Raw genomic sequence first — 23,860 nt, forward strand, 5'->3', positions numbered from 1 at the left:
CCTGGGGCTGGACGAGGCCAAGCCACCATCCAGCCCACTGTATTCCCGTGAGGACTGCAGCCTGGCATCTGTGGCGGGTACAGGGCTGGAGCCGCCGCGCTCACCTCGCATCCCTGCCAGCCCCTGGGCAGCCTCGTCCACTCCCAGGAGCAGCCCTTCTCCACAACATGGGGGACGGTGACAGCCAGGCCCTGGGACGCGGAGCCTGGCCCCCAGCCCCACTGGGCCGGCCCTACTGGCTGAACCAAGAGCTGCCTGCTGCCGGGCTGAGCGCCAGCTCCGGGAAGGGGCCGCAGCTGGTGGGCAGCAGCCTGACCACGGCTGCTGGCTTCCTGTGCTCGCTTCCTGGGGGTCCTGAGCCTCAGCCCCCGGGGTTTCCTTTGCCTCCTGGCCCAGCAGGCTAATCCCTGGAAGTCCTGGTGGGCTCCCCTTGGGGGAGCTGTGCCCAGGGGTGGGGTGGGGGGTCCTCCCGGTGCAGGAGAGGAGTGAGCTGCGCCCTGGCCCTGCACACCGGTGGCAGGCAGGACGCCGGGCCCAGGCCCTCGCTGAGCCACAGCTCTCACTTTGTGCAGCGGGGCTGTGGAGGGACCTTCCTCACAGTGTGCTTGAAAGTTAAGTATCTGGGAATCAAATAACAAACGTCTTAACCCCCAGGTCAGAGGAAGTCACAAGGAAAAGTGGAATTGGTGACTTGAGGACCAGGCACCAATGCACACGCCTGGGCGGGCGAGTCAGCCCGTGGCTGCGCGACCGGTGGGGTCTGGGCGTGGAGGAAAGGGAGTCAGGTGACCCCGGGGACTGCTGTCTGGGGGGCAGGGGCCCCGTTCCTCTGCGTGGGAACCTCCCGTGATAAGTGAACGCAAAAGGAAGCAGTGTGTGAGAACAGAGCCCCTGGGAGAAACCAGAGCCTTGGAGGGTATAACCAGACCCCCAAACCCGAGCTCCTTCAGACGGAGAAGCAGAGAGGGGCGCAAAGCTCCTGCCAAAGAAATGCCTGCACGAAATCACAGGAGTGCTGGCCCGTGGCCACCGTGCAGGCTGCCGGGGGGGGCCTGTGGGCAGCCGGGCAGCCACAGGTTCTGGGACCCGCCTGTGTGGTCTGGATGGCGGAGGAAGTGGGCTTGCCCTGCCCACGGTGGCACCAGGAGAGCCCCGAGCCCCTGGGTAGGTAGGGGCTGCCCTCTGCCTGGAGCCAGGAGCAGGAAGACCTGTTGCTCCCCCATCCCAGGCCCCAGAGGCCCTGGGGGCAGGGGTTCTGTTCCGTGGACCTCGGAGCCCAGCTGGCTAAGTGCCAGCATGTGCAGAACTGGACGAGACCATAAGGAGTCCATGGATTGCTTTTAATTACAAACAGGACATTTCTTTATTTCTTCCAACATTCTGGGTGCCCTTGGGGACCAGCCGAGCCAGGACGACGCGCTCACTGCTGGCGGAGCCCCCCTCCTGGGTGGGCTCGCCTGAGTCCAGCATGGGCCCCCCTGCCTGTCAGCTGCATCGGCTGGCCAGCTCTGAGCAGTCCTAGAACGTACGAGGACCCTCGTGACAGGGTGCTCCGACCCCAGCTGGGCCCCACGGCCGGCAAGGCCGAGGCACAGTGCTGCCCTGGGGGGCCGGGCGGGGAGGAGCGAGGAGTGCTGCCCGCCTGCAGTCTGTGGAGGGGCCACGTGGAGGACACACCCTGGAGCCTGAGCGGGCCCAGTGCAGGCGGCCCCTCTGCAGTCCCCACCCACCCAGGGCCCCGTGTGCCACCCTTGTCTGTCCACTCCAGGACCAAGGACCTCCCGCACATGTCCACGCTGCTCAGAGGCTGCAGTTCTTGCTTCTGCGAATATCCTCTTGGGCTCGAGTCTCAGTTCTTGAAGACCCACCAGGCTGTGCCTACTTGGTCACGGGGTACCCTACACCTGCCTGAAGGGCTCACGTCCTGGGGGAGATAATGGACCCACACGAATGAACGTCAGGGAAGGACAGGCACCACGAGGATGGCTGGGCCTCAGGATGGGGCTGCTGTCGGGGAGGGCGTCTGAGGAATGGATCACCAAGCAGAGCCGGATGGAGGGAGGGACAGGCCTCACAGATGGGAAGAGGACAGGGCCAGGCAGACAGCTGGCAGTGCCAAGACCCCGGGGCACAGGGGGGCCGGCCTCAGGGCAGCAGCAAAGGCGGGGGTGCAGAGCCGGGGAGGGGAGTGAGCGAGGGGAGGCCCATGTGCCACGCCCGACCCCTCACGACAGCACCGTAGCCAAGGGGAGCTGGGGACACCCGGGCACTCACCCCGCGGTCACTGTAGCCGCTGCCGCTTGCGGACGTGCCTCGAGCGCCGTGTCTGCAGCACGTCCAGGTTGTCAGGGCTGTCTGGGCAGGAGGGGGCAGAGCCCTGGCTGGGGTCCGGGGCTCCCTGAAGTCCAGGCAGAGGATGAGAGTGACCCTCCAGCCCGGAGGGACAGGCAGCGAGGAGCGGGCAGCTCCTCGAGTGTGTCCCCTCACTGGGGCTGGACGGGAGGCGCTGTCTTCCTGGGGCCACGTGGGGCTGACTTTCTGCTGACCCCTCCTTCACTTGGGGACTCCGATCCCTGCTGAGAAGCCCCCCGAGAGCCAGCCTGCTATACCACAGTTCCCCCAGCTGAGCCAGGGGGCAGGGCCTGAGGGAAGCTGCCCATGCTGCTGGGGACAGCGGCTCTCCTACCCTCAGTATCCAGGGGCCAGCAGAGCTTGCCCTTTGCTTCAGCCTGGAAGACCCTGCGGACTCTTAAGGCCGTGCCCCTGGGAAGGGAAGTGGGCTGGGCCGAGCTGCGGGGGGCATGGGGGGCCACAAATCCAGCAGCGAGCCTCACTGCTGTGGTCACCCCCACATGATGAGGACGGGCTGCTCCTGGGGGTTCTCTGGGAGGATCAATGCCTGCAAGGGACCCGAGGACCCTCCGTGTCCTGAGGGGACCAGGGACTCCCTGGGCGCACAGTAGCAGGGGACCCTTTCCTGTGTCTGTATCTGGGTTCTAGTCTGGAAACAAAAGCAGCCCGGCTTCTGCAGCTGAGAAGACTGCAGACGTGGGCATGCCGAAATGGGCACGTGGACTGACCTCCCCAAAACACAGGTGGGGCGTGCGTGTGCAGCAGGGGGAATGGGCACAGGCCACTGCCTGCTGGCACAGGCCGGGGCGGTGGGCCCCTCACCCCACCATGCTGGCGGTGAGGTTCCTGCTGCCCGGAGTCCACAAGTGATGGGCGGCGTGGCATGGCCTCTTCCTCCTGAGATCAGCCGCCACCTCGCGCTGTGACTTTCTCCTGCTCTGGGTGGGCGAGGGCTCTGTGCCCACTACAGCCTACCTGGGCAGGGTCCCCGGGCTGCCCGTCGCTGTCGGTGAGCTCCGGCTCCTCTGGGTCAAAGTCGTCACTGTCCGTCTCGGGGTCAGGCCCAGTGCTTGCTGATAGGGTGGTGGGGACGCCACGGGGGGATAGGGTGGCCAGGAGCGCGGGCAGGGTAAAGGCAGCCAGGAAGCGTGCCCGCAGAAGCAGGTAGGCCGGGCTGTCGTGAAGCCGCTCGCGCACCCGCCCCAGCGAGGCCTGCAGGGCGCCGGCCGGCCCACCCGGTGCCAGGACCGCGGCCCCATGCTCCAAGTCCTTCTTGCGCAGCAGGAGGCCGGACAGCGCCCGCAGGCTGCACAGCGTGGGCGGCTGGTAGGCCAGCTGGCTCCCCAGGGCGGGCACAGGCACCCCTTGCTGCCCCCTCAGCCACTCCTGCGTGGCTACCTCGCTCTCCTGGGAGAGGAGGCTCAAGTCCAGGGGTCCGTTCTCCAGCCCGAGCCAGGGCAGCAGGGGCTCCTCCAGGTCCAGAGGTTGGGGCTCCTCCAGGTCCAGAGGTTGGGGCTCCCTGGGCCCTGAGGCAGCCCCTGGGGCCCCGTGCAGGGGCTGCGGGCTGGAGCTGGGGGGTCCAGTTGCTGGGTGGTGGGCCAGGGGTGTGTCCTGGGAGGGAGTCCTGGGTGCAGATGTCTCCCCAGACACCAGGGCCTCCTCCTCATGGGAGGTGAGTTCTGCGAGGCCACAGGCCTCAGCCACCTCTGTGGGGCTCTTGCTCAAGGGCTCCGTCCTGCAGGGAGGCTCTGGCTCCAAGTCTGTGCTGGCTGCCAGTGGCCCAGGACGGCTCTGCTCAGGGAGCCTGGGGCCCCGGCTGGCTGGAGTCGCAGTGGGCGAGGGTGGCAGAATCACTGATAGCTGCGTGGGGTCAGGAGCCCCTGTCGGCGGTGGCAGGCTCACCATGGCCTGCAGGGGTACAGGGAGCAGCCCCTGTGCCGTGAGGACCCAGGTGACGGGCAGAGGGGTGCTGGCTGCCGCGGGCATGCCCAGGGCTGGCGTCAGGCTGAGGGGCTGGACAGGCAGCTGGACGGGGCTAGGGGCTGCGGGCAGAAGCGGGGGCGCCTCAGGCAGGCCCTGTTTCCGGGACGTGGCAGGGGCCTGAGACTGTCCAAGAGCACTCAGCGGGCAGCTCGCAGGAACCTGGCCAGGGGCCCTGGAGGTGGCCGGGCTGAGGGCAAAGGCGTGCAGAGTCGGGGCTCTCTCATTCTTGACTGGTGCCCAGGGGCCCGAAACACTGGAACTGGTCACTGGAGGGCCTCCAGGCCCAGACAGCACGACTCTGGAGACGGAGGCGCCTGGGGGGGCCAGCGGCTGGAGGACCATGGGCGTGGAGACCAGCACCCGGGCCGAGAGGACGGCGGGGCCCTGCGCGGCCCTCCGGGCTCGGGCCTCCCGCAGCCGCTTCTCCCGAAGCAGCTCAGACACGGTCTTGGGCTTGGGCCGGGGTCTGCATGGAGCCGGGGCGGCTGCCCGTGGCATGGATGCTGTGCAGCAGGCCTGCGGCCCTCTGCCTCCCTCAGGGCAGGTGCTCTGCTTTGCAGCCCCTTGGGCTGGCACACTCTGGGTGAGGCAGCCTGGGGAGGACGGAAGGCATGCTGAAGCGCGTCTGGCGACGGGCCCTGTGTCCCAGGGAAGGGCCTGCGGGGCGGGGGCGGCTGCTGGGGCTGCATCCGGGCTGAGGGCTGTCGATCTGCCTGCACACCCCAGACCGCCCCTCGCTCCCATGCTCTGCCCCATCCAGGGCGGGCCCGGCGGAAAGGCCCTGATGACCTGCGCCTCCAACACCCTCACATGAGGACTGCCGGCACCGTCACCCTGCCCTCCGCGGTCACCTCCCAGGACCCGGGACCGCTGCCCGATCCTGCCGGCGTGGGGACAGGCAAGGAGAGGCTGCGCCCGACGCCTGGGCCCAGAGGGGGCCCCTGCTCCCGGCAGGCTGGGAAAGGCTGACTGCTCATGCCAGCCAGGCCACCCCAAGGTGGGATTCAGAGACCCCCGCCACGAGGCGCTGGAACGTAAAGCCTGGAACAGGTCTAGACATACACCACCCAAAGGGAGGGGCAGGCGAGCGGTACCTGGGGCACTGTGGGCACTCGAGGGTTCCTGGAAGAGAAAGCAGAGCGGTGTCAGAGCCTCAGGGCAACCCCCACGCCGCCCGAGGCCGCCTCTAGCCCCCACACGCAGGGCTGCCCGGCCCCTCGTCCCGCGAGGCCACGCCAAGGCATCCTTGGGAGCACGCGCGTCGGTGGGGTCAAGGAGAGGCAGGGGGTCCAGCTGCTTAGGCGGGAGGGCAGGGGGCCCCAGGCCTGGACGGGGCACCACAGCACCGCGCTTGCTCCTCCGGCCAGCAATGCTCTGCTGTTGTTTCCTCCAGCAGTGACCAAGCTCAGGGACCTGGCCCAAGGATGGCAGTGCCCAGGGCAGCACGCACCTAATGGCCCCCCCCACCCCCCTACCCAGGGGCAGTATGGCACCAGGGAGAGACATGCCATGGAGCCAGGCGAGCCTGAGTGCCCGTGGAGCCCTGCACCCCCTGGACTTGCCAGGCCCACCCTGGAGACTGGCAGACTCTCTCAGCAATGGGCATGGGCTGCTCTCGGGCGTTGGCCCAGCCTCCGGGGACCTGGGAATGCCTCACTCCCCCACTGCATGGGAGGGAAGGGTGGCGGGCACCTGGGGACCCAGGCACTCACTCAGTCCTCACCTGCAGGGGCAGCGGGTCCCCGGCACCAGCCTGGAGCAGGGCGGGCGGCCAGGCCTTCCTCTCTCGAACCACCTCCATGCAGCCAGTCACGTCAATCTGGAACAGCTGAGGGGTGCAGGGCACACGGCTGACACCACGTGACAGGAGGCCCCTCCCGCCGTCCTGAGGCTCCCCGCCCCACGAGGCTGTCCATGGAGGGACTCAGGCCAGTGTTGATCACAGCGGCTCTCGCAGAGCAGACTGACACCTGGGGGGCCTGGCCCGGCTGCACAGTCCCGGAGGCCATGGCCGTGTGGCTCCCGCCCAGCCTGGACTTGGGTCCTCCAGGCTGCCTGCTGCCCACCCCCTGCCCTGGCCCAGCCCTGTGGGATGTCCAGGACCTTTGTCCCCTCAGTCCCAGGCCCTCCCACACAGGGATGGTGGCACGGACACCCCAAGGCTGCCCCTCCCTCGTTGACTCGACTGCTGAGAGTCACGGGCCTCGGAAGGACCACTTTCAAGGATTCACAGCCTTAAAAAGCCTGGACCTGGAGACGTGAATCCACCACAGGCTTCAGAACTCCACCAAAAAGTAAAGAACAAGAGAAGAAAGCTGTGTTTGGGGGCTTCTCACCTGAATGAGGAGGGCAAACACTGGGGTGCTGGCCAGGTGGGCGCCCTGGAGCTGTCTCCTGATACCATCAGCTGCAGGGACACGGACACGTGAATAGAGCCGCCTGGAGACAGCACACCAGCGGCCGCTGCACTCAACCAGAAAGGGGCTGAGGGCCCTGAGGACAGGCTGGCGGCAGCCAGGGACGGGTGCTCCTGAGCCCGAGACTCCCGCCCCCTGGAGCGTATGCCCCGCCCGTGGGCGCCTGCGCACTGGGAATGCCAGGGTGAGCCTCGGGCCCCTTCCAGAGCCAGCTGCCACGTGCTGAGCGAGACAGAGGAGGAGGCGGAAGCAACCCCTGCAGGTTGACACTGCGTGCATGGGCCCTGCCCCTCCCTCCCAGGCAGGCAGGTATGCCTGTAGGTCCCCCGCCCCCTTCCTCTCCTCCCCCTCGTGGCCCCAGGGCAGGTGCCCGGCCCCCTGCCTCTGCCCCCGGCACCCCGGGCAGTACCTCGACGTGGCCGCATGGCGGGCCTCGGGCGAGCGCACAGCAGGTCGACCTCTCCCACCCATGGGCTCACGGCCGTCAGAAGCTTGTGCTCCAGGAGCCTCCTCTGCAGGGCGTGTCCCTGGCGCCGCTGCGCGGTCCTGGCCCACTGTGGCTGCACGCGGGGCCTGGCCTCGTCCCTGCTGCCGCCGCCAGGGCTAAGCCCTGGGGCTGAGCCAGGCGGGTGAGGCTGCCTCAGCCTCTCCTGCTTGGGGAGAGAAAGGCCTCTGGCATGCGGGCTGGGCTCTGCTGTGGGGCTGCCATGTGCCTGCCCGCACTGTCCTCTACTCCTCTACTCTACGCCGGGAGCCAGAGGGCGGGGGGACACCCAGGCCAGGAGGGGCAGGGAGGGGCAGGGAGGGGAGACAGGCGGGTGGCAGGGGTCAGGATGGTCCTGGCGGCCTGGGGCGCTGCGGCTGGCACCAGCAGCTAGGCCTGTCCCGAGCACCCACGGCCCCGTCCCCAGGGGTGCCCTGAACAGCCACCCCCCGCGAAGCTGGCTGCCATTGGGCACACACAGCACCCTGCACCCAGGCTGCTAGGAAAACGGCCCCTGCAGTAAGGTGGCCTCAGAGGAGGGCGGTGTGTCCCTAAGGCCATCCAACAGCTCTGTCCTGGGGCGCTGAGGGCCAATGAGTTGGAGGATTCCCTGGCAGGGCCTGGGGTGAGGACTCTGCGCTCTCACAGCTCGAGCCCGGACTCAACTCCTGGGAACCAGGATCCCACAGGCTGTGAATGGGGCAAAAAAAAAAAAGAGAGAAAGCGAGCAAGCTGGGGAGACGGAGGGGGCCAGCCTCCAGGGAGTCAGCAGCTGTCCAGGGCAGCTCTCAGGGAAGGGGCCAGGAGCGGGCGCCGTGACGTGCAATGGGGAGGCCTCTGCCCCACACCCAGGCCGCTGCCGCCACTGGGCGCAGCCCCGGTGACCCCCGGGCAGGGGTGTGCTGCACCCTGAACCCACCTTGCCCAGCAGCCCCTCGGAGCTCCAGCGGTGAGCGGTGGCTGGGCACAGGCACCCGACAGTCCTCGGGTCGGCGCTCCGGCTCCTGGAAGCCAGCTGCCCTGTGGGGGCCGGGGCTGTGGCCTGGGCTGTGTCAGGGCCCTCGGGAGGGCGTGGGCAGCCCCCGGCGACTGCTCCCCGCAGCTCCTCTGTGCTCTGCCGGGCGGGCACCCACAAGTCCATGTCCGGCACGGCGTACTGAGCTGGCAGCGGCTCCGGGCCGCCCGCCGGGGCCTCCTCCGGGACATCCTTCGGGGCCTCCTCAGGCTCTGAGTCCTCCCAGCTGCTGTTGCTGCTGCTTCCACTGCTGGGGCTCCAGCGCGCCCTGCGGCGGGCCCGCTGCCGCTGCTGTGAAGGGAGGGCTTCAGTGAGGGGGAGCTGGGGGCAGGCCTTCAGCAGGGGCGCCTGCAGGGAGCCAGGGGCGGGGCTGGACCCCCCCGCCCCGCAAGAGGCCAGGTCTCTCTGTGCTCGGGTGCCCGGAAGCAGAGACACCAAGGCCGGACCAGATGTCCCTCCTTCCTGCCCCACCAGCTGCTGTCCCCTCGTCCTGCCTGGGGAGACGCTACCCGTCTGCGGGGAGTTGGGGGGCAACTTTTAGTAAAGCCTCACCCTGACCATGATCTTCCATTTGCTCAGGCACTGGGAGCCTGACCGATGGGGTAGTTCAGAGGCTATTTTTGCCCAGTGACCTACGAGAGCAAAACAACACGATGTTACTTCTTACAGGCGGGCTTCGACAACACTGGTCCGAAGTCTCCACTCTGCAGCGTACTGGCAGCTCCTCCGCAGGCTGCATCGGGCTCCCCAGCCCGCGCAGGTGATGACAAGCCGGCATCTGACTCCCCGAGGGGAGGTTCTAGCAAACGCACAACCATAACTCAAGAGCTACCCCAGTTTCCGTGGACTGGCCCTGGAATAGCTGTGTGCCCAGGCTTCTAAGGCAGATGTTTCAGGTTATCTGGCCTTTTCTTCCACACCGTGCGGGTGGGATGGCAAGCTGGGGCGGGCTGAGTCTGCCGTGGTAACACCAGGGCGGGTGGGTGCCCTTCTGGAACTCTCTGTCTAGCCTCCTAGCTCCAGAAGCATGGCCCTGTCCACCAGCGGCTGGCAGGAGTCCCACACCAACCCACCCGCACCCCGGGTGTGCTGGCAACCCCAGGGGAACTCTGCCCTGCCCTGTAGCAGACCCAGAGCCACTGCGCCAGGCGCAGCCTTGCAGCCCAGTAAACCAAGGCCCAGCCCTGCCCGCCAGCACCTCAGCAGTCAACCCTGCCAGACACCCCACACAGGGGCACGCCCAGAGCACAGCACTCTGGTGACCAGAGAAGACTGTGCTGCTGGGCCCAGAGGACAGCTCCTATACAAGGTCACTTCGCCAAGACTGGGAGACCTAACTGATCTAATGCTTAGGAATAAACAAAGAGGACTGGGCAAAATGAAGTTGCCGGTAACATGGCGCAGTAGGGGGTGTTACCATCCCGCTTACATCCATGGACAGACCATCTGGACAAAAAATCAATAAGGAAACACTGCCTTAAACAACATGCTAGACCAGATGGAATGAAGAGATACACACAGGCGCTGCCCAGGTGGTCCAGAGGTTAAGAATCCGCCTTCCAATGCAGGGAACACGGATTCAATCCTCAGTCTGGGAAGACCCCATGTGCCACGGAGCCTGCGTGCCACAACTGCGGAGCCTGTGCTCCAGAGCCTGGGAGCTGTAACTTCTGAGGCCACGCACCGCAGCTACTGAGGCCCGTGCCCCACAGCAAGAGAAGCCACCCCAGCGATAGGCCTGCGCACGGCGACCTGGGACGCCCCGCTCACCACAGCTAGAAGAGCCCACGTGGCAGTGGGGATCCCCGCTCGCCACAGCTAGAGGAGAGCCCACGCAGCAGCAGGGATCCCGCTCGCCACAGCTAAAGGAGAGCCCACGCAGCAGTGGGGATCCCACTCGCCACAGCTAGAGGAGAGCCCACACAGCAGCGGGGACCCCGCTTGCTGCAGCTAGAGGAGCCCACGCAGCAGCGGGGACCCAGCACGGCCAAAGCAGATACAAAAAGTGACTTTAGAGATTAAAAAAACTCAATGACTAAGCGCTGCTTCTTTGAAAAGATAAACGAAATTGACAAATCTTTAGCCAGACTCATCAAGAAAAAGAGAAGGCCCAAATCACTAAAGTCAGAAATGGAAAGAAGTTACCACCACAGAAATGTGAAGGCTCGTGTAAGACCATCATGAGCTTCCTGGGTGGCTCAGCGGTAAAGAACCTGCCTGCAACACAGGAGAGGTGGGATCAATCCGAGGGGTCAAGAAGATCCCCTGAAGGAAGTGGTAACCCACTCCAGTATTCTTGCCTGGAGAATCCCATGGACGGAGGAGCCTGGTGGGCTACAGTCCATGGGGTCGCAGAGAGTTGGACACAACTGAGTGACTAAATAGCAAGGTAAGATCATTACAAAACACTGTATTTCCAAAAAAAACTAGACAATCCAGATGAAATGGATAAACGCCTAGAAAAGTACTCACCTAAGACTGAGTAGAAACACAAGCTGGAATCAAGATTGTCGGGAGAAATATTAATAACCTCAGATATGCAGATGACACCACCCTTATGGCAGAAAGTGAAGAGGAACTAAAAAGCCTCTTGATGAAGGTGAAAGAGGAGAGTGAAAAAGTTGGCTTAAAACTCAACATTCAGAAAACGAAGATCATGGCATCCAGTCCCATCACTTCATGGGAAATAGATGGGGAAACAGTGGAAACAGTGTCAGACTTTATTTTTTGGGGCTCCAAAATCACTGCCGATGGTGACTGCAGCCATGAAATTAAAAGACGCTTACTCCTTGGAAGGAAAAGTTATGACCAATCTAGACAGCATATTAAAAAGCAGAGACATTACTTTGCCAACAAAGGTCCGTCTAGTCAAGGCTATGGTTTTTCCTGTGGTCATGTATGGATGTGAGAGTTGGACTGTGAAGAAGGCTGAGTGCCGAAGAATTGATGCTTTTGAACTGTGGTGTTGGAGAAGACTCTTGAGAGTCCCTTGGACTGCAAGGAGATCCAACCAGTCCATTCTGAAGGAGATCAGCCCTGGGATTTCTTTGGAAGGAATGATGCTAAAGCTGAAACTCCAGTACTTTGGCCACCTCATGTGAAGAACTGACTCATTGGAAAAGACTCTGATGCTGGGAGGGATTGGGGGCAGGAGGAGAAGGGGACGACAGAGGATGAGATGGCTGGATGGCATCACTGACTCGAAGGACGTGAGTCTAAGTGAAGTCCGGGAGTTAGTGATGGACAGGGGAGGCCTGGCATGCTGCGATTCATGGGGTCACAAAGAGTCGGACACGACTGAGCGACTGAACTGAACTGAGCTGAAGACCGAGTCAGGAAGAAATAAAATCTATGAACAGACTGATTACCAGGAAGAAAACTAAATCAATAATAATAATAATAAAACTCTATAAACAAACAACAGTCCAGGACCAGATGACTGCGTGACTTTTCCAAAACATTTGAAGAGGAGTTAATATACCAACGTCCACAACAGTATTATTTACAATAATACATGGAAGCAACTTAAGTGTCCACTGGTAGATGAATGGACGAAGAAAAATAAGTAACATATATTCCGCATATACACAATGAAATATTCCTCAGTCATGAAAGAAAAAAAAATCTTCCCATTTGCAACAACATGGATGGATCTAGAATGTGTGATGCCCAGTGAAGTAAGTCAGACAGAGAAAGTATGACCTCAGTTGCACGTGGAATACGAAAAACAGAGCACACCAAACAAGCAGAAAGTGGGCGCATGGAGCAGCAGTGGGCAGCTGCCACGGAGCAGGGTGGGCAGGTGCCACGGGGGAGGGCGGGCAGCTGCCACGGGGCAGGGCGGGCAGGGGACAGCGCAAGCGCCGGGCACTAAGAGGCAAGACCTCCGATTACAGAATTACATCAGCCCCGGCATGTGACACACCACGTGGGGAACGCGGTCAGTAAGTTATGGTGACTGTGTGCGGGACGGGCGGTCACCAGACGCAGGGTCACTTCATGACACGGGCAAACGTTACCACCACCACGTGAGTGAACGGTACGCAAACACGGGAGTCCGGGCTTACCAACGCCGTATTTTTCTATCAATTCAATTAACTTCTTCACTTCTTTGGAATTCCATCGTCCCTTTTTCAAGCTGAAATGTAACCTTCTGAGATATCTGAAGGCGACATAAAAACAAAGGGACTTTAGAAGCTAACGCGCTCCTGCCGCTGTCCTGGCGCCTGCAGCCATTTCTAAGCCACGACACCCAGAGCACAGGCACCAGAAGGAAAACACAGGCACACTGGACTTGCACGAAGTTACAAACTTCTGTGTTTCAAAGGTCACTTTCAAGAAAGTGAAAGACAACCCAGAGATTAGAAGAGGGGGTCCGCAGATCATGTGTCTGTTGAGACTTGTTCCTGGAATATACCAAGCACCCTCATAACTCAAGTTTAAAAATGGGCAAAGGACAGAAATAGCTATTTCTCCAGAGAAGACACAGAAATGGCCAAATAACACACGAGAAAGGCGCTCGACATCAACACCCTTTGGGAAAAGCAGATCGGAACTGCAGAGATCCCGCCTCACACCGCTAGGGTGGCTTGAATCAAAAATGAAGTGTGAGCCGGTGAGGACGCGAAGACCCTCCTACTCTGCTGGTGGGGATGCCCTGAAGGTGGTGCAGCCACTCTGGAAAATGGTCACTCCTCGGAAGGTTAAACCGAATCCCCACATGACCCCGTGACTTCACTCGTAGGCACCGCTGAGAAGAGCGAGCACGCACAGCCACGCGGCCTCCGAGGTTCAGTCCCGGCGTGGCACGCGCGAGAGCCCCGCTCAGTGTCCATGCAGCGTCAGCATCGAGCCTGTTTATCTGCTCATCTGCTGATGGACACGTGGCTCGTTTCCACCTTTTGGTTGCTGTGCCCAGCGCTGCTATGAACAGGGGTGGACAATGTCTGAGTCCCTGATTTCCATTTTTTGGGTACAGGGTGGAATTGCTAGACAACATGCTGTGCTAAGTTGCTTCAGTCGTGCCTGACTCTTCGTGACCCCATGGACTGCAGCCCGTCAGGCTCCTCTGTCCGTGGGATTCTCCAGGCAAGAATACTGGAGTGGGTTGCCAGTTCCTTCTCCAAGATAATACAGTAATTCTCCGTTTATCTTTTTAGGAATCCCTGAACTCTTTTCCACAGCGGCTGCCCTGTTTCAATCCCACCAAGAGTGTACAAGGGTTCTGATTTCTCTGCATCCCCTCCGACACTTATTTCCCATTTTTATAAAACATGCGCCATCTTGAAGTGCGTGAAGCGGCACCCTGCGGTGGCGCTGACCTGTATTTCCGTAATGACCACGCCGGCGCTCTTCACGTGCTCAAGGCCATTTATGCGTCTTTTGGAGAAACGTGCGTTCAAGCCCATTGTGCCTTGTTTTCCCCTAATATTTATTTCTTTATTTGGCTGCGCTGGGTCTCAGTTGTGGTCCGTAGGATCAAGCTCCCTGGCCAGGGAAGGGACCCGGGCCCTCGGCACTGGGAGCACAGTCTCACCCACCGGACCACCAGGGAAGTCTCTTTGGTCCATTCTTGAATTTTTTTTTTTTTTTCTGTAGGGAATAGTGTTTCTTTTGTGGGGTGATCAAAATGTTCTAGAATTGTGATGATGGCTACACAGCTCAAGAAATACACCCAAACCTACAGAACTACCTACTTTAAATGAATGGTTTCTACGTGAATTATGAATAATACTGCTTAAAAAAAAACTCAGGGAAACTGCCACCAGGGGATCTCAAAGGATGTCCAGTGGAGCCCGTGCACACGTCTGGCTTCAAAAAGAAGCGACCCTGCTTCCTGAGCGGGTCCATCCGCATCCTCCCTGCCCCCAAGGCCACACCCTCTTCCCACGCCAGCAGGCCACCCTGGGCCAGTCTCCCTACCCACCTGGTGGCCCACCTGGAAGCAACCCCAGCAAGCCTTCCTCTGCCCAGAGCTGTCCCACTCACCGATCTCGGCACTGGGCATCGCTCCTACCTGGCACCTCTTCCCGGATTTTAAACCAATCCTGCTCCCCATACTTGGCAACTGCTTGAAGCAACTTCTGCAGGGAGACAGGAGCAGAGCCGGTCACAACCTGCCCAGCCCAGTCCAGCCCGAACTCCAGGCCCCAGGCCCCAGACACACCGCGTCCTCCTCTGGGGCCCAGAGCCCCTTCCTCAGGCTGGGGTCCAGGCTCTTGGTCCAGCGGTAGATGAGCTGCATGGAGTCCCGCCCCTCCATGTAGTAGACAACTGCGGACAGAGGGGGCTGGTTGGTGCCGTGCTTCCTGGGTCCCCCAGAGAGGAGCCACGCTGACCACAGAGAACTGACCGCAGGTGGCCCGGACGTCACAGCACCGCCCCCGCCCCCTCAAGTGGACCAGGGCCCTGCCCGGCAGGCGTGGGACTCACTCCTCCGGTAGGGGATGTGGCTGCCAACTCGCATGGCCTGCACGAGCCGCGTGAGCATGCGGTCCTCCTCCTCCGTCCACTCCCTGCGCTTCAGGGCCGGGTTGTGCTGCTGGTACCTCTGCAGGCACTGGAAGGCGCTGCGGTGCGTCTGCAGGGCCAGAGCGGGGCAGGGGCTGACCAGGCCGCCCTGGGGGACCGGCGGAGGGCACCCCGACAGAAGGCCCAGGGCCACTGAAGAGGGCCCTTGACATCAGCTCATCGAAGTGTGCCCACAAACGTCGCCTCCCTGATGTGACACCAAAATCACCGCAAGCACAAATTCCCAAGGGAGGCCTCTGCTTCGCCAGGACTGCGGCGAAGCGTCCTGCACTACAGGCCGGGCCGCGGCCCTTAGGCACCCCCTCTGAAGCCCCCCTCAGCGGTGGCTGAGAGATGCACGTGTCAGGGTGGTGCTGGAGAGTCCCTGGGGTGGCGCCTGTGTCCAGGGACGCCCTCTCAGGGAGAGCTCCGAGGTAAAGGCCCCCCAGCTTCCAGCTGAGCTCACAGACCCCCGGGGCCCACTGTAAACATTTCTGTGCATGTCCTCCCCCTCACTCATCTGTGGAAAAGCGGTTTTCCACGAGCCCCCTGCGGTGACGTGACGTGTCTTCTCTCCCAGAGAAAGCTCTCTGGTTACAGAGCACAGGGGTTGGCGATGTCTTTTGAGACATCAAAAGCAGGATCTGTAAAATGAAGAACTCCTAAGCTGGACTTCACCAAAGTTAAAAAGACAGTGGCAAGAGAATCAGAAGACAAGTCCCAGACTGGGAGCAGATAACCGCAAAAGGCACATGTGACACGGACGGTTACCTGAGTCACAGAGCACACGCATGACTTAGCATCAGAACGTGAACAGCCTGACCAAAAGTCAGGCCAAGACCTCAGGAGACGCCGCACCAAGGGCGACATACGGAAGGCAGATAGGTGCGTGGGGACAAGTGCCCTGGACAGTCGTCCAGGAAGACGCAGGTTAACCCAAGACACTGCAAAAGCAGCCGAGATGCAGAACCCTTACGCACCAGACGAGGGGGACGCGGGGCGGCGCAGCCGCTGTGGGAGACAGCCAGCTGCTTTCTCATAAGCTGAGCGCGTCCGCACCGCGTGGCCCAGCGGCTGTGCTCCCAGGTATTTATCCAAAGGGAGGAAAACGTCCCTCCACCCAGAAACCTGCATGTGGGTGTTACTGGCAGTTTTACCCATAATTGACAAGTCTTGTAAGCGCACCCAGGATGCCCTTCGGTAGGTTAATGGAAAACTCTCGCCCATCTAGACAATGGAATGTTAATTGGCGTGAACAAGAAGAGAACCGTCAAGCCACGAAAAGACATGCAGGAACCTTAAATGCGTATCGATGAGAACCACGACGAGTCAGCGTAGATCTATCTCTGGTAAAAAAGAAAAAAAAAAATCTCCATCTTGTGAGTGATGCTCATAACAGGGGAGGCTGTGTCCATGTGGAGGCAAAGGGTGTGTGAGTAAGCCCTGTGTCTTCCTCTCAGGCTTTGCTGTGAACCTAAAACAGCTTTAAAAAAAAAAAAAAACCAGCCTTGGGCATCCCCTGGTGGTCCGGTGGTTAAGACGCCGCGCTTCCACTGGAGGGAGCATGGGTTCGATCCCTAGCCAGGGAACTAAGATCCCACAAGCCTCACAGTGCAGCCAAGACAAAACAAAAACACAGTCTTAAAAATACTGGGCTTCCCTGGTGGCTCCGTGATAAAGAATCCGCCTGTCAATGCAGGAGACATGGGTTCGGTCCCTGATCCGGGGAGATCCCACATGCCTTGGAGCAATGAAGCCCGTGTGCCACACCACTGATGCCCGTGTGCCCTAGAGCCCGTCTCTGCAAGAGAAGCCGCTGCAACGAGAAGCCCTCGCACTGCACCTCGAGAAAGCCCACACGCAGTGACGAAGACCCAACACAGCCAGAATCAAATGAATAATAAAAGAGACAGACTGAGGAAGTAGAGACAAGGGAAGAACTCTCTGGTGGTCCAGTCATTAGGACTCAGGGCATAAAATGACTTTTTAGAGCATCATTTACCAAGTAAGTAAAAGAGTGCGTACTAAGTTGCACAGCATCTAAATGCAATCGCAAGACAGAGACACAAGGCAGAAGGACTTGTCTGCACTGTTAGGCCAGGTTCCAGCCTAGTCGCATGAACACAACTATTTCAGAGCACAATTCACAGATGTAACAAACTCTACTTAACAGGCTTTCACAGACTCCTAGATTCAGGACAAAGGACGCACTTTGGTTTTTAAATGGCTTTGCTAAGTTTAGCTGAGTTTGCTGTAACCATGCACTTGGTCACAAAAGTGAGAAATTAAAAAGAGGAGATTTTAGGGACTTCCTTGGGGGTCTGGTGGTTAAGATTCCACACTTCCACTGCAGAGGATGCAGGTCTGACCCCTGGCTGGGGAGCTAAGATCCTGCATGCTACGTGAAGTGGCCAAAAAAATAAATAAAACGAGAATAAATTTTAAAACTGCCATAAAATTCAAACTGAAGAATAAAAGGCTTTCTAAGAAACCTCACTGTTTAAAAATGATACAACATACTTCTACATAATTTAAGATCCAAAGCAGCAATGAAAACCATAGTCACTCCAAAACCAATAAAAAAGAGACATTTTGTACCACGCTGTTCTCAGAAAACTGGACCTCAAACACCATCTTCATTAAAGACAGAGGTGAGTGAGAACTCAGTCCCTGCCTTAGGAGATGAGAAAGAACAAAACCCAAAGGAACCAGGTAAAGAGTCTTCCCAGACCACCAGAGCACGGTCCAGAGCAGGAGCTGAGGCTCGGGAAAGGGACCAAGCAGGCAGGACACCGAGGCTGCTCAGGAGGGCATCCGTGGGAGGTGGTGTGGTCCAAGCAACCTCTGACCTCCTCCAGCTGCCCTCCCGAGTGGCCCGAGCCGACCCCTCCAGCCGCCCTCCCGAGTGGCCCGAGCAGACCCTCCAGCCGCCCTCCCGAGTGGCCCGAGCCGACCCTCCAGCCGCCCTCCCGAGTGGCCCGAGCAGACCCTCTGGCGGCTGCAAGGGCGGGCCCTGGACGCAGCGTGACCCTCACCCCCAGCTCCTCGGCGATACTCTGCCAGTCCAGGTGGCCGTGCTTGGCTGCGACGGCCTTCAGCTGGGCCACCTCCTGTTCGCTCCACTCCTGCTTGTTGATGCTCGGGTGCTCGTGGTTCTGCCAGAACTTGCGGATCTCCTCCGTGCTGCGGCCTCCCTCAAACTGCAGACAGACAAACAGACCTGTCTGTGTGGGAGTGGGCCGCGGGGAGTGCGGTCTCTGTCCAGGCTGCCGGGAAGTGCCGGCGGGGAAGCCCCCAAAGCGATCCATGCTGCTGGACCTGCGTGTGACCAAAGGGAGTCCCAGCAGGCCTAGTGGCCACGCAGGTCGTGGCCTCAATGACCGGTGCTGACCCCGCCCTGGCCACTGGGACTCACGTTGACGTTGGAGATCTTGTCCCAGTCGTGGCTGTCCAGCCTGTCGCCCAGCAAGGCCTCCTCCGGGAGCTGACTGCAGAGAGGGCGGGGGCACGGGGTCATGCCAGCCCTCAGCTCCCCACAGACCATGCCCACCCCGGCAGGACCGCTCACTTGATGTCCTGCACCTCCTTCTCCGCTTCCCTGGCCTGCTTCTCCAGGATCTGCTTCTCCAGCTCGCTTGTGGCCCTGCTCTGCTTCTGCTGCAAGTACTCCAGCCTGAAAGGCAGGGAAAGGCGCCTGTGGGACCGACGGCGATGCTGTGCCCGCGGCCAGCTGGCCTGGTGTTTCCACGGATCTGGGCAGGCACCCGCGGGGCTGGTCTCCTGCCAGCACACCACGCGGCACGGCTGTGGGGAGCACAGGCTCTAAAGGCTGACCCTCCCCACCAAACACCCGGAGAGAAAGCCGCAGCCCTGTGTGCAGCTGTTGTGACGGGCACGCGGGCAGTGCACACGGCGGTGCTCACACAGGAGACACGACTGGCACCCGGCACGTCGTCCGATCTCCAAACGTGCTGACCCTCAGAGACAACCACCTCCAGGACAAGCCGAGCAGGACCCGAGGCGTGACCCCACTGCCCCAAAACAAGCCCGGACCCACTCGAGCCGGGAGGCGGCCCTAGGGACCGCTGGCCTGACCCCAGGTGCTGCAGCGTGGTCAGGAGATCCCACCCCGTCAGCACACGTGGGACGCCCGTCTTGCCAACAGTTCTCTTTCTCAGCGCAGCCCAATCCAGGCCGACGGCTCACGGAGGACGGGCTGGCCCTCACACACCCCCCCCAAGGGAGAGGCCAGGAGCTGTGCTGCTCCTGCTGCAGCGGAGGGACGCGGGCAAGGCCTCTGGCCACGGAGCCACCAGCCCGCCCGGGCCTCGCCCCAGGGCAGGGAGCCTCCGCACTCACTTGAGCAACTTGGGCTGGAGCAGCCGCTGCAGGCGGTCGCTCACCACCGACTTCCTGAGCAGGACCTTTTCCCAGGTCTTCCCTGCAGAGAGATGAGGATGCGGACGGGGTAACTCAGGGTCACACCCTGTCAGCGACGACCCCCCAGCCCACCCTGTCCAGCCCGTGGCAAGGAAGTGACCGTGCGGGAGGCCGCCCGGGACTCGCCCCCAGCACACACCCCGGAGCAGGGATGAGGTGGGAGAGCACAGAGCGAGCCCGGGGAGGCCCGGTCTGTCCCCCACGAACCAACCCCGTGACCCCACTCAGTGGGGAAGGGCAGGCCCTCAGGTGGGCCAGGCCAGCGGTCAAGGCGGACTCCTGGGGCGGGGCTCGTACACTTGGTCACCAGGAGCTCCGTGAAAGCCTTGATGCCCTGGGCAGCCTTCTCCCGCGTGTCCTCGTTGGCAGGAGGCCCCTGTCGGAGAATGGCAGGCGGATCACTCTGTGGGCAGAGCCAAGCATGCTCTCCGCCGGGACTCAGGACCCTGGCCCCCAGCGTGCGTGGACGCCCGGCCCTAGAGCACGGCCTGGGGAGCGGCTCTGGACCCCACCTGCAGCAGGGCCAGGGGGCTGCCCCCGCGGGGAGGACTCAGCGCCGCCTGTCCGTGGGCCGAAGCCACCTGCTCCCTCCCAAGGACACAGGCCTGCCGCTCCCTCCTGGGGCTGGCAGGGTTCCAGTTCAGCAAGGCCGGGGAACACGCTCCTGAGAATTTGAGGAAGTCCCGATGCCCACGGCAGGTCGCGGGGACGCGAGCAGCGCGCGGGCCACTCACCACTCCCGTGACCCTGTCCCTGAAGTAGGGCTTCATGAAGTGTCCGAGGTACAGGTTTGGGGGCGGGTTCCTGTCGTCCTTCACCTTGGGGCCCTTGACGCCCACAAGGTCGCCCATGACTTCCTCCTGCAGCAGACACACAGGGCCGCTGGTGGGTCGGCCAGCAGCGGCTCCCCTGGAGGACGGGACCCAGGGCCCGGTGCCCCGGGGCCGGGCAGCAGCGCCTCCCGGGCCAGGCCCGCCTGACCTGCTGCTCCCGGTTCTGGGCCAGCAGCAGGCTGACCTCCGCCAGCTTCTCCCGGACCACCTCTTGGTAGACCATGTTCAGCTGCAGGCAGGTCTCCGGGTCTTCAGGGAGCGCCTTCTCCTTGGGGTCGTCCTCATCGTTGCTGGCTTCACCCCACCTCTCTTCCTCCTGGAGACAAGCGGGGAACTGCAGGTGAGGGAGACACGCGCACACGCAGGGCTGCAGGTGAGCTGCGGTCTGGCCGCTGGGCCGGTGACACGCCACCCTGACCGTGGACCACACAGCGCCCGGACACATCTCCTAGTTTACAACGGACCAATTTAGACGGGAGGTGGGAAGGAGGCTCATGTGTATGGCTGATATGTATGGCTGATACACGCTGATGTGTGATGGGAACCAACGCGATATTGTAAAACAATTACCTTTCAATTAAAAATGAATAAATTTAAACAAAGAAAGAAAATGATTAAAAAAGCCGATTCATACGCCATCTCTAAGAATACACCTCAGGTGAGAGAATGAGGAAATCAGCAATTTTCACCGTCGACAGTAAAAACTCCCGAGAAACTCGGACTCGCTGTACAACAGGTTTGCTGGCAGACGCAGGGAGTGGGAACGTGGGCCCCACGGCGCCGGCAAGACTGAAACCAAGCTGAGCCAAACGGCCACCTCAAGGTGGCGCGTCTGAAGGCTGCGGAACTACAGTAAGTCCGTATCAGGGCACCACCCAGCTACTACAAAGAGGAAGCAAATCCATGTCTATCGACTTAGCGGAAAAACAAAAAGCAATTATAAAAATTTCCCAAACTAACAGAAAATCACAAGATGCACAGACGGCAGGCACGGAGCGGCAGGCCCGAGTGCTCCCTCTGCTCCCAGCTGCTGCTCTCGGCTCCAGCGCGCGCGCACCGACCGGGGCTGCCACTGCCCCCGACGCATGGAGCAGTGACTACGGGGCAGGACCAGGCAGCACGCTCAGCCTCCCCCGAGTCATGTCTGGCTGAGGTCAGTGCGGCCGGCAGGAGCTAAGAGAAGGCGAGAGGAGTGAACGCCCAGCTGTGATGACGGTTATCTCTAGGGACGTGTGTACTTCTGATGACACCCCTTCTCTCTTGACTGACAACATCCGTGAGACTTTAATAATGCAGAAGAGCCAAGGTGAGTTCCAAGCACCCCCTCCCCAGACCCACTGGAAGGGTGGTGTGTCCACTTTAGCGAGCACGACCACCTGAGGCCGCAGGTTACCGAGAGCAGTGGGCCAGCAGCGTCCGAGTCCAAGTCCTCGTCGGGCAGCGAATCTGCAGGAATGCAAGCACACGGTGTTGGTGCCCAGCGCTGGACGCAGCAGCTGGTGATGCACCCCACAGGTGCTGAAACCAACCGGCCAGTGCAGCCACAGACCAGGGGGCGGCGGGGGGGGGGGAGCTGAAGCGAGGAGGTCCACAGGGGACAAGAGGCCTGGGGTGGGATGCACGCTGCGTGGACCTCCCCCACCCCCTGCCTATGCCCGGGGGGCTGAGCACAGCCTTCTATGTGCAGTGGGCACTGGGCTGAGGGTAGGATGAGCCAGAAAGACAAGATGTCAGCCTAACGTGGGGCTTCCCCAGGCATGGAGCAAACAGGAACTGTAGGGACAGCCAGGGCAGGCTTCACGCGAGACAGCTCTGTCCTTGGGGAACTGGAGCTGGTCAGAGCGGGGAGGGGGGCCACGCACAGAGGCCCAGGATCAGGTGAGAGAAGGCCCGTGTAGCTGGGAACCGTGACAGGCTCAGCCTGAGGGCCGCCCCTGAGCCTGAGGGATGGGAGGCTGGGCCCTGGATGGCTCGGTCTGTGCAGGCAGACCTCAGGCCAGAGCTGCCGGGAGGGGTGCTCGGGGCCCAGGGGAGCACATGGGGTGGGCAGAAGGGGAGCCCTGGCAGCGGGGGCCTCCGACAGAGGGCAGCTGCCTGAGCACCAGGAAGAGATCCAAGGGGTCTCAGCGGTGGCAGACTGTTCAAGCCGGGGGGCTGAGGCCAGCAGCCTTCCGATCCTGAGAAGGAGAGCAGGGCCCCCCTCCCAGGACAGCCTGCGGCCCCAAGAGGCAGGGTGCTCATGCATGCCCGCAGGGCCAGGGGCTGATGAGAGCATGGTGATGCTGGCCAGCGGACTAAAGACCCAGCGGTGTGACGCACTGTGGCTGACCGTGGTCCAAGGGCAGACACGGCCGCTCTGACCAAGGAGTGTGGGTGCTGACCTGCATCCGAATCCGAGTTGAGACTGGACTCTGAGACGTCCATGCTGACGCTCGAGCAGCAGGGATCCAAGATCCTCTCCAGCTGCTGGATCTCCCTGGAGATCCTCTCTCTCTCAGCATCCACATCCATGACAGCCCCGCCTGCAACACATCCTGAGATGTCAGAAACCCAGAGCACGCGGGAACCCCACCTGCCCCTCAGACGCTCGGCCCTGCGGGGGACGGCAGAAGCCTGACCAGAGCAGGCACCGGGCTCCGAGAAGCCCAGGCGTGACGACGGTATCTCTGGGGAGCCTTGGGCCTACCTGTCACCCCCAGGGCCCTGTGAGCTCCTGCTCTTTGCCTTGTCAGCCACGCTGAGGCTGCAGCCAGCACCGGGGCAGGGGTTGCGGGAGGGCAGTGATGGATAGCAACACCGCCCAGATGCCCGGTCTGTCTTCCCACCACAAAACCCAGTGCGTCAAAAGCAAAGTGTGGTGGCAAAGTCACTAGAGGACAAGGACGAGGCCCATAACCCCGAGGTGCATCCGCTCGCCCCCCAGCACAGAGCTGGACACAGAGGGCATCGGGCACCAAATAAAATACACACCCACCAGGGGGCAGGGTCCACAGCCTTGGGTGGAAGCCCCCTCCGGGAGGGCAGGGCCTGCTGAAGCCCCAGCACAACACCTGGCTTTCGGGACTGAGCCTGAACAAGCCTCTGAGAAAGGAACAGGTACCTCTTTTCCTTTGGAAACAACAGTCTGGGACGTCTAATAAACAAGTGGGAGAATAAACCGGCGGCAGCGGGAACGCCAGGGAAACACAGGCTCAGACTTAGGGGCCAAAACACCCAGGAGAAGCCCCTTCCCACCCGTGGCCGCCCCGCAACGCCCCCCCGGTGCAGGCGATCGGGGGCCTCCAGAGCGGCAAACAGGGCCGCCGCCGCCACCCGGAACGCCCCCAGCTCGCGGGCAGCGGGAACGAGGCTTCCAGGACGGGCGGCGTAGTCCGGCCGCCCGGCCCGCGCGCCCCCGACGGGGCCCGGGCGATAACAAGGCCCTGCGCGTACCCTGCTCCCCAGCCGGCCGGCATGCCGCCTCTCGCCGCTCCTCCCCCGCCGCCCCCGGGCTCTCCCGAGTCGCTCCTCCTCCCGGCCCTCCCCTGCCCGCTCCTCACCTGCACTGGGACCCGGCCCCTCAGCCTCCACGCACACGCTTCCTTACGTCGCCGCGGGCCGGAAGTCCCGCCTCCAAGGCCGCGACGGAAACGCAAGGCACGTTGGGATCGGGCTCTCGGGCCGGGCCGGTGGTGCCCCCGCGCGGCCAGCATTGGAACTGCCCGCGTCCGCCGGCACTCGGCTGGGGTCCCGGGTGCCTTGGTCACGCTCCCGGGGGTGGGACCTCTTGCAGCCGCCCCCGAGCTTGTCTGTGCTGTTTCTCCGTGAGTTGTCTCCAGGGTTTTGG

The 23,860-nt window shown here is 61.8% G+C and overlaps 1 protein-coding gene across 2 annotated transcripts; it reads right to left on the bottom strand.

The window, feature by feature from the left end:
- Positions 1-1,326: 1,326 nt before the first annotated feature.
- On the bottom strand, positions 1,327-23,647 carry SNAPC4 (small nuclear RNA activating complex polypeptide 4). 2 transcript variants are annotated; one of them, XM_070799572.1, is made up of 23 exons: positions 23,574-23,647; positions 22,416-22,556; positions 21,428-21,480; positions 20,183-20,350; positions 19,936-20,061; positions 19,499-19,577; positions 19,121-19,202; positions 18,330-18,434; positions 18,177-18,249; positions 17,797-17,961; positions 14,684-14,831; positions 14,418-14,524; positions 14,240-14,334; positions 12,319-12,413; positions 8,804-8,883; positions 8,156-8,542; positions 7,162-7,402; positions 6,672-6,742; positions 6,059-6,163; positions 5,430-5,457; positions 3,328-4,928; positions 2,275-2,398; positions 1,327-1,518 (listed from the first exon to the last, which is right to left on the bottom strand). In XM_070799572.1, exons 2-22 carry the CDS (start codon positions 22,543-22,545, stop codon positions 2,282-2,284), a joined length of 4,056 nt encoding a protein of 1,351 aa, XP_070655673.1. In that variant the 5' UTR covers positions 22,546-22,556; positions 23,574-23,647; the 3' UTR covers positions 1,327-1,518; positions 2,275-2,281. The 2 variants fall into 2 exon arrangements, with proteins under 2 accessions (XP_070655673.1, XP_070655672.1); XM_070799571.1 differs by having other exon boundaries at positions 1,327-1,924.
- Positions 23,648-23,860: the final 213 nt, after the last annotated feature.

The sequence above is a fragment of the Bos indicus genome, chromosome 11 (assembly GCF_029378745.1).
Source record: "Bos indicus isolate NIAB-ARS_2022 breed Sahiwal x Tharparkar chromosome 11, NIAB-ARS_B.indTharparkar_mat_pri_1.0, whole genome shotgun sequence".
Classification (NCBI taxonomy): Eukaryota; Metazoa; Chordata; class Mammalia; order Artiodactyla; family Bovidae; genus Bos; species Bos indicus.

Bases quoted from the DNA above. Each gene is read 5' to 3' on its own strand.
- SNAPC4 (XM_070799572.1), bottom strand. From the start codon at position 22,545: ATGGATGTGGATGCTGAGAGAGAGAGGATCTCCAGGGAGATCCAGCAG. The intron at 6,164-6,671 runs GTGAGAAGCCCC...TGCACCCCTCAG, and splicing joins TGTTTGCCCTCCTCATTCAG to CTGTTCCAGATTGACGTGAC. The intron at 4,929-5,429 runs GTACCGCTCGCC...CGTCCTCCCCAG, and splicing joins GAGTGCCCACAGTGCCCCAG to GCTGCCTCACCCAGAGTGTG.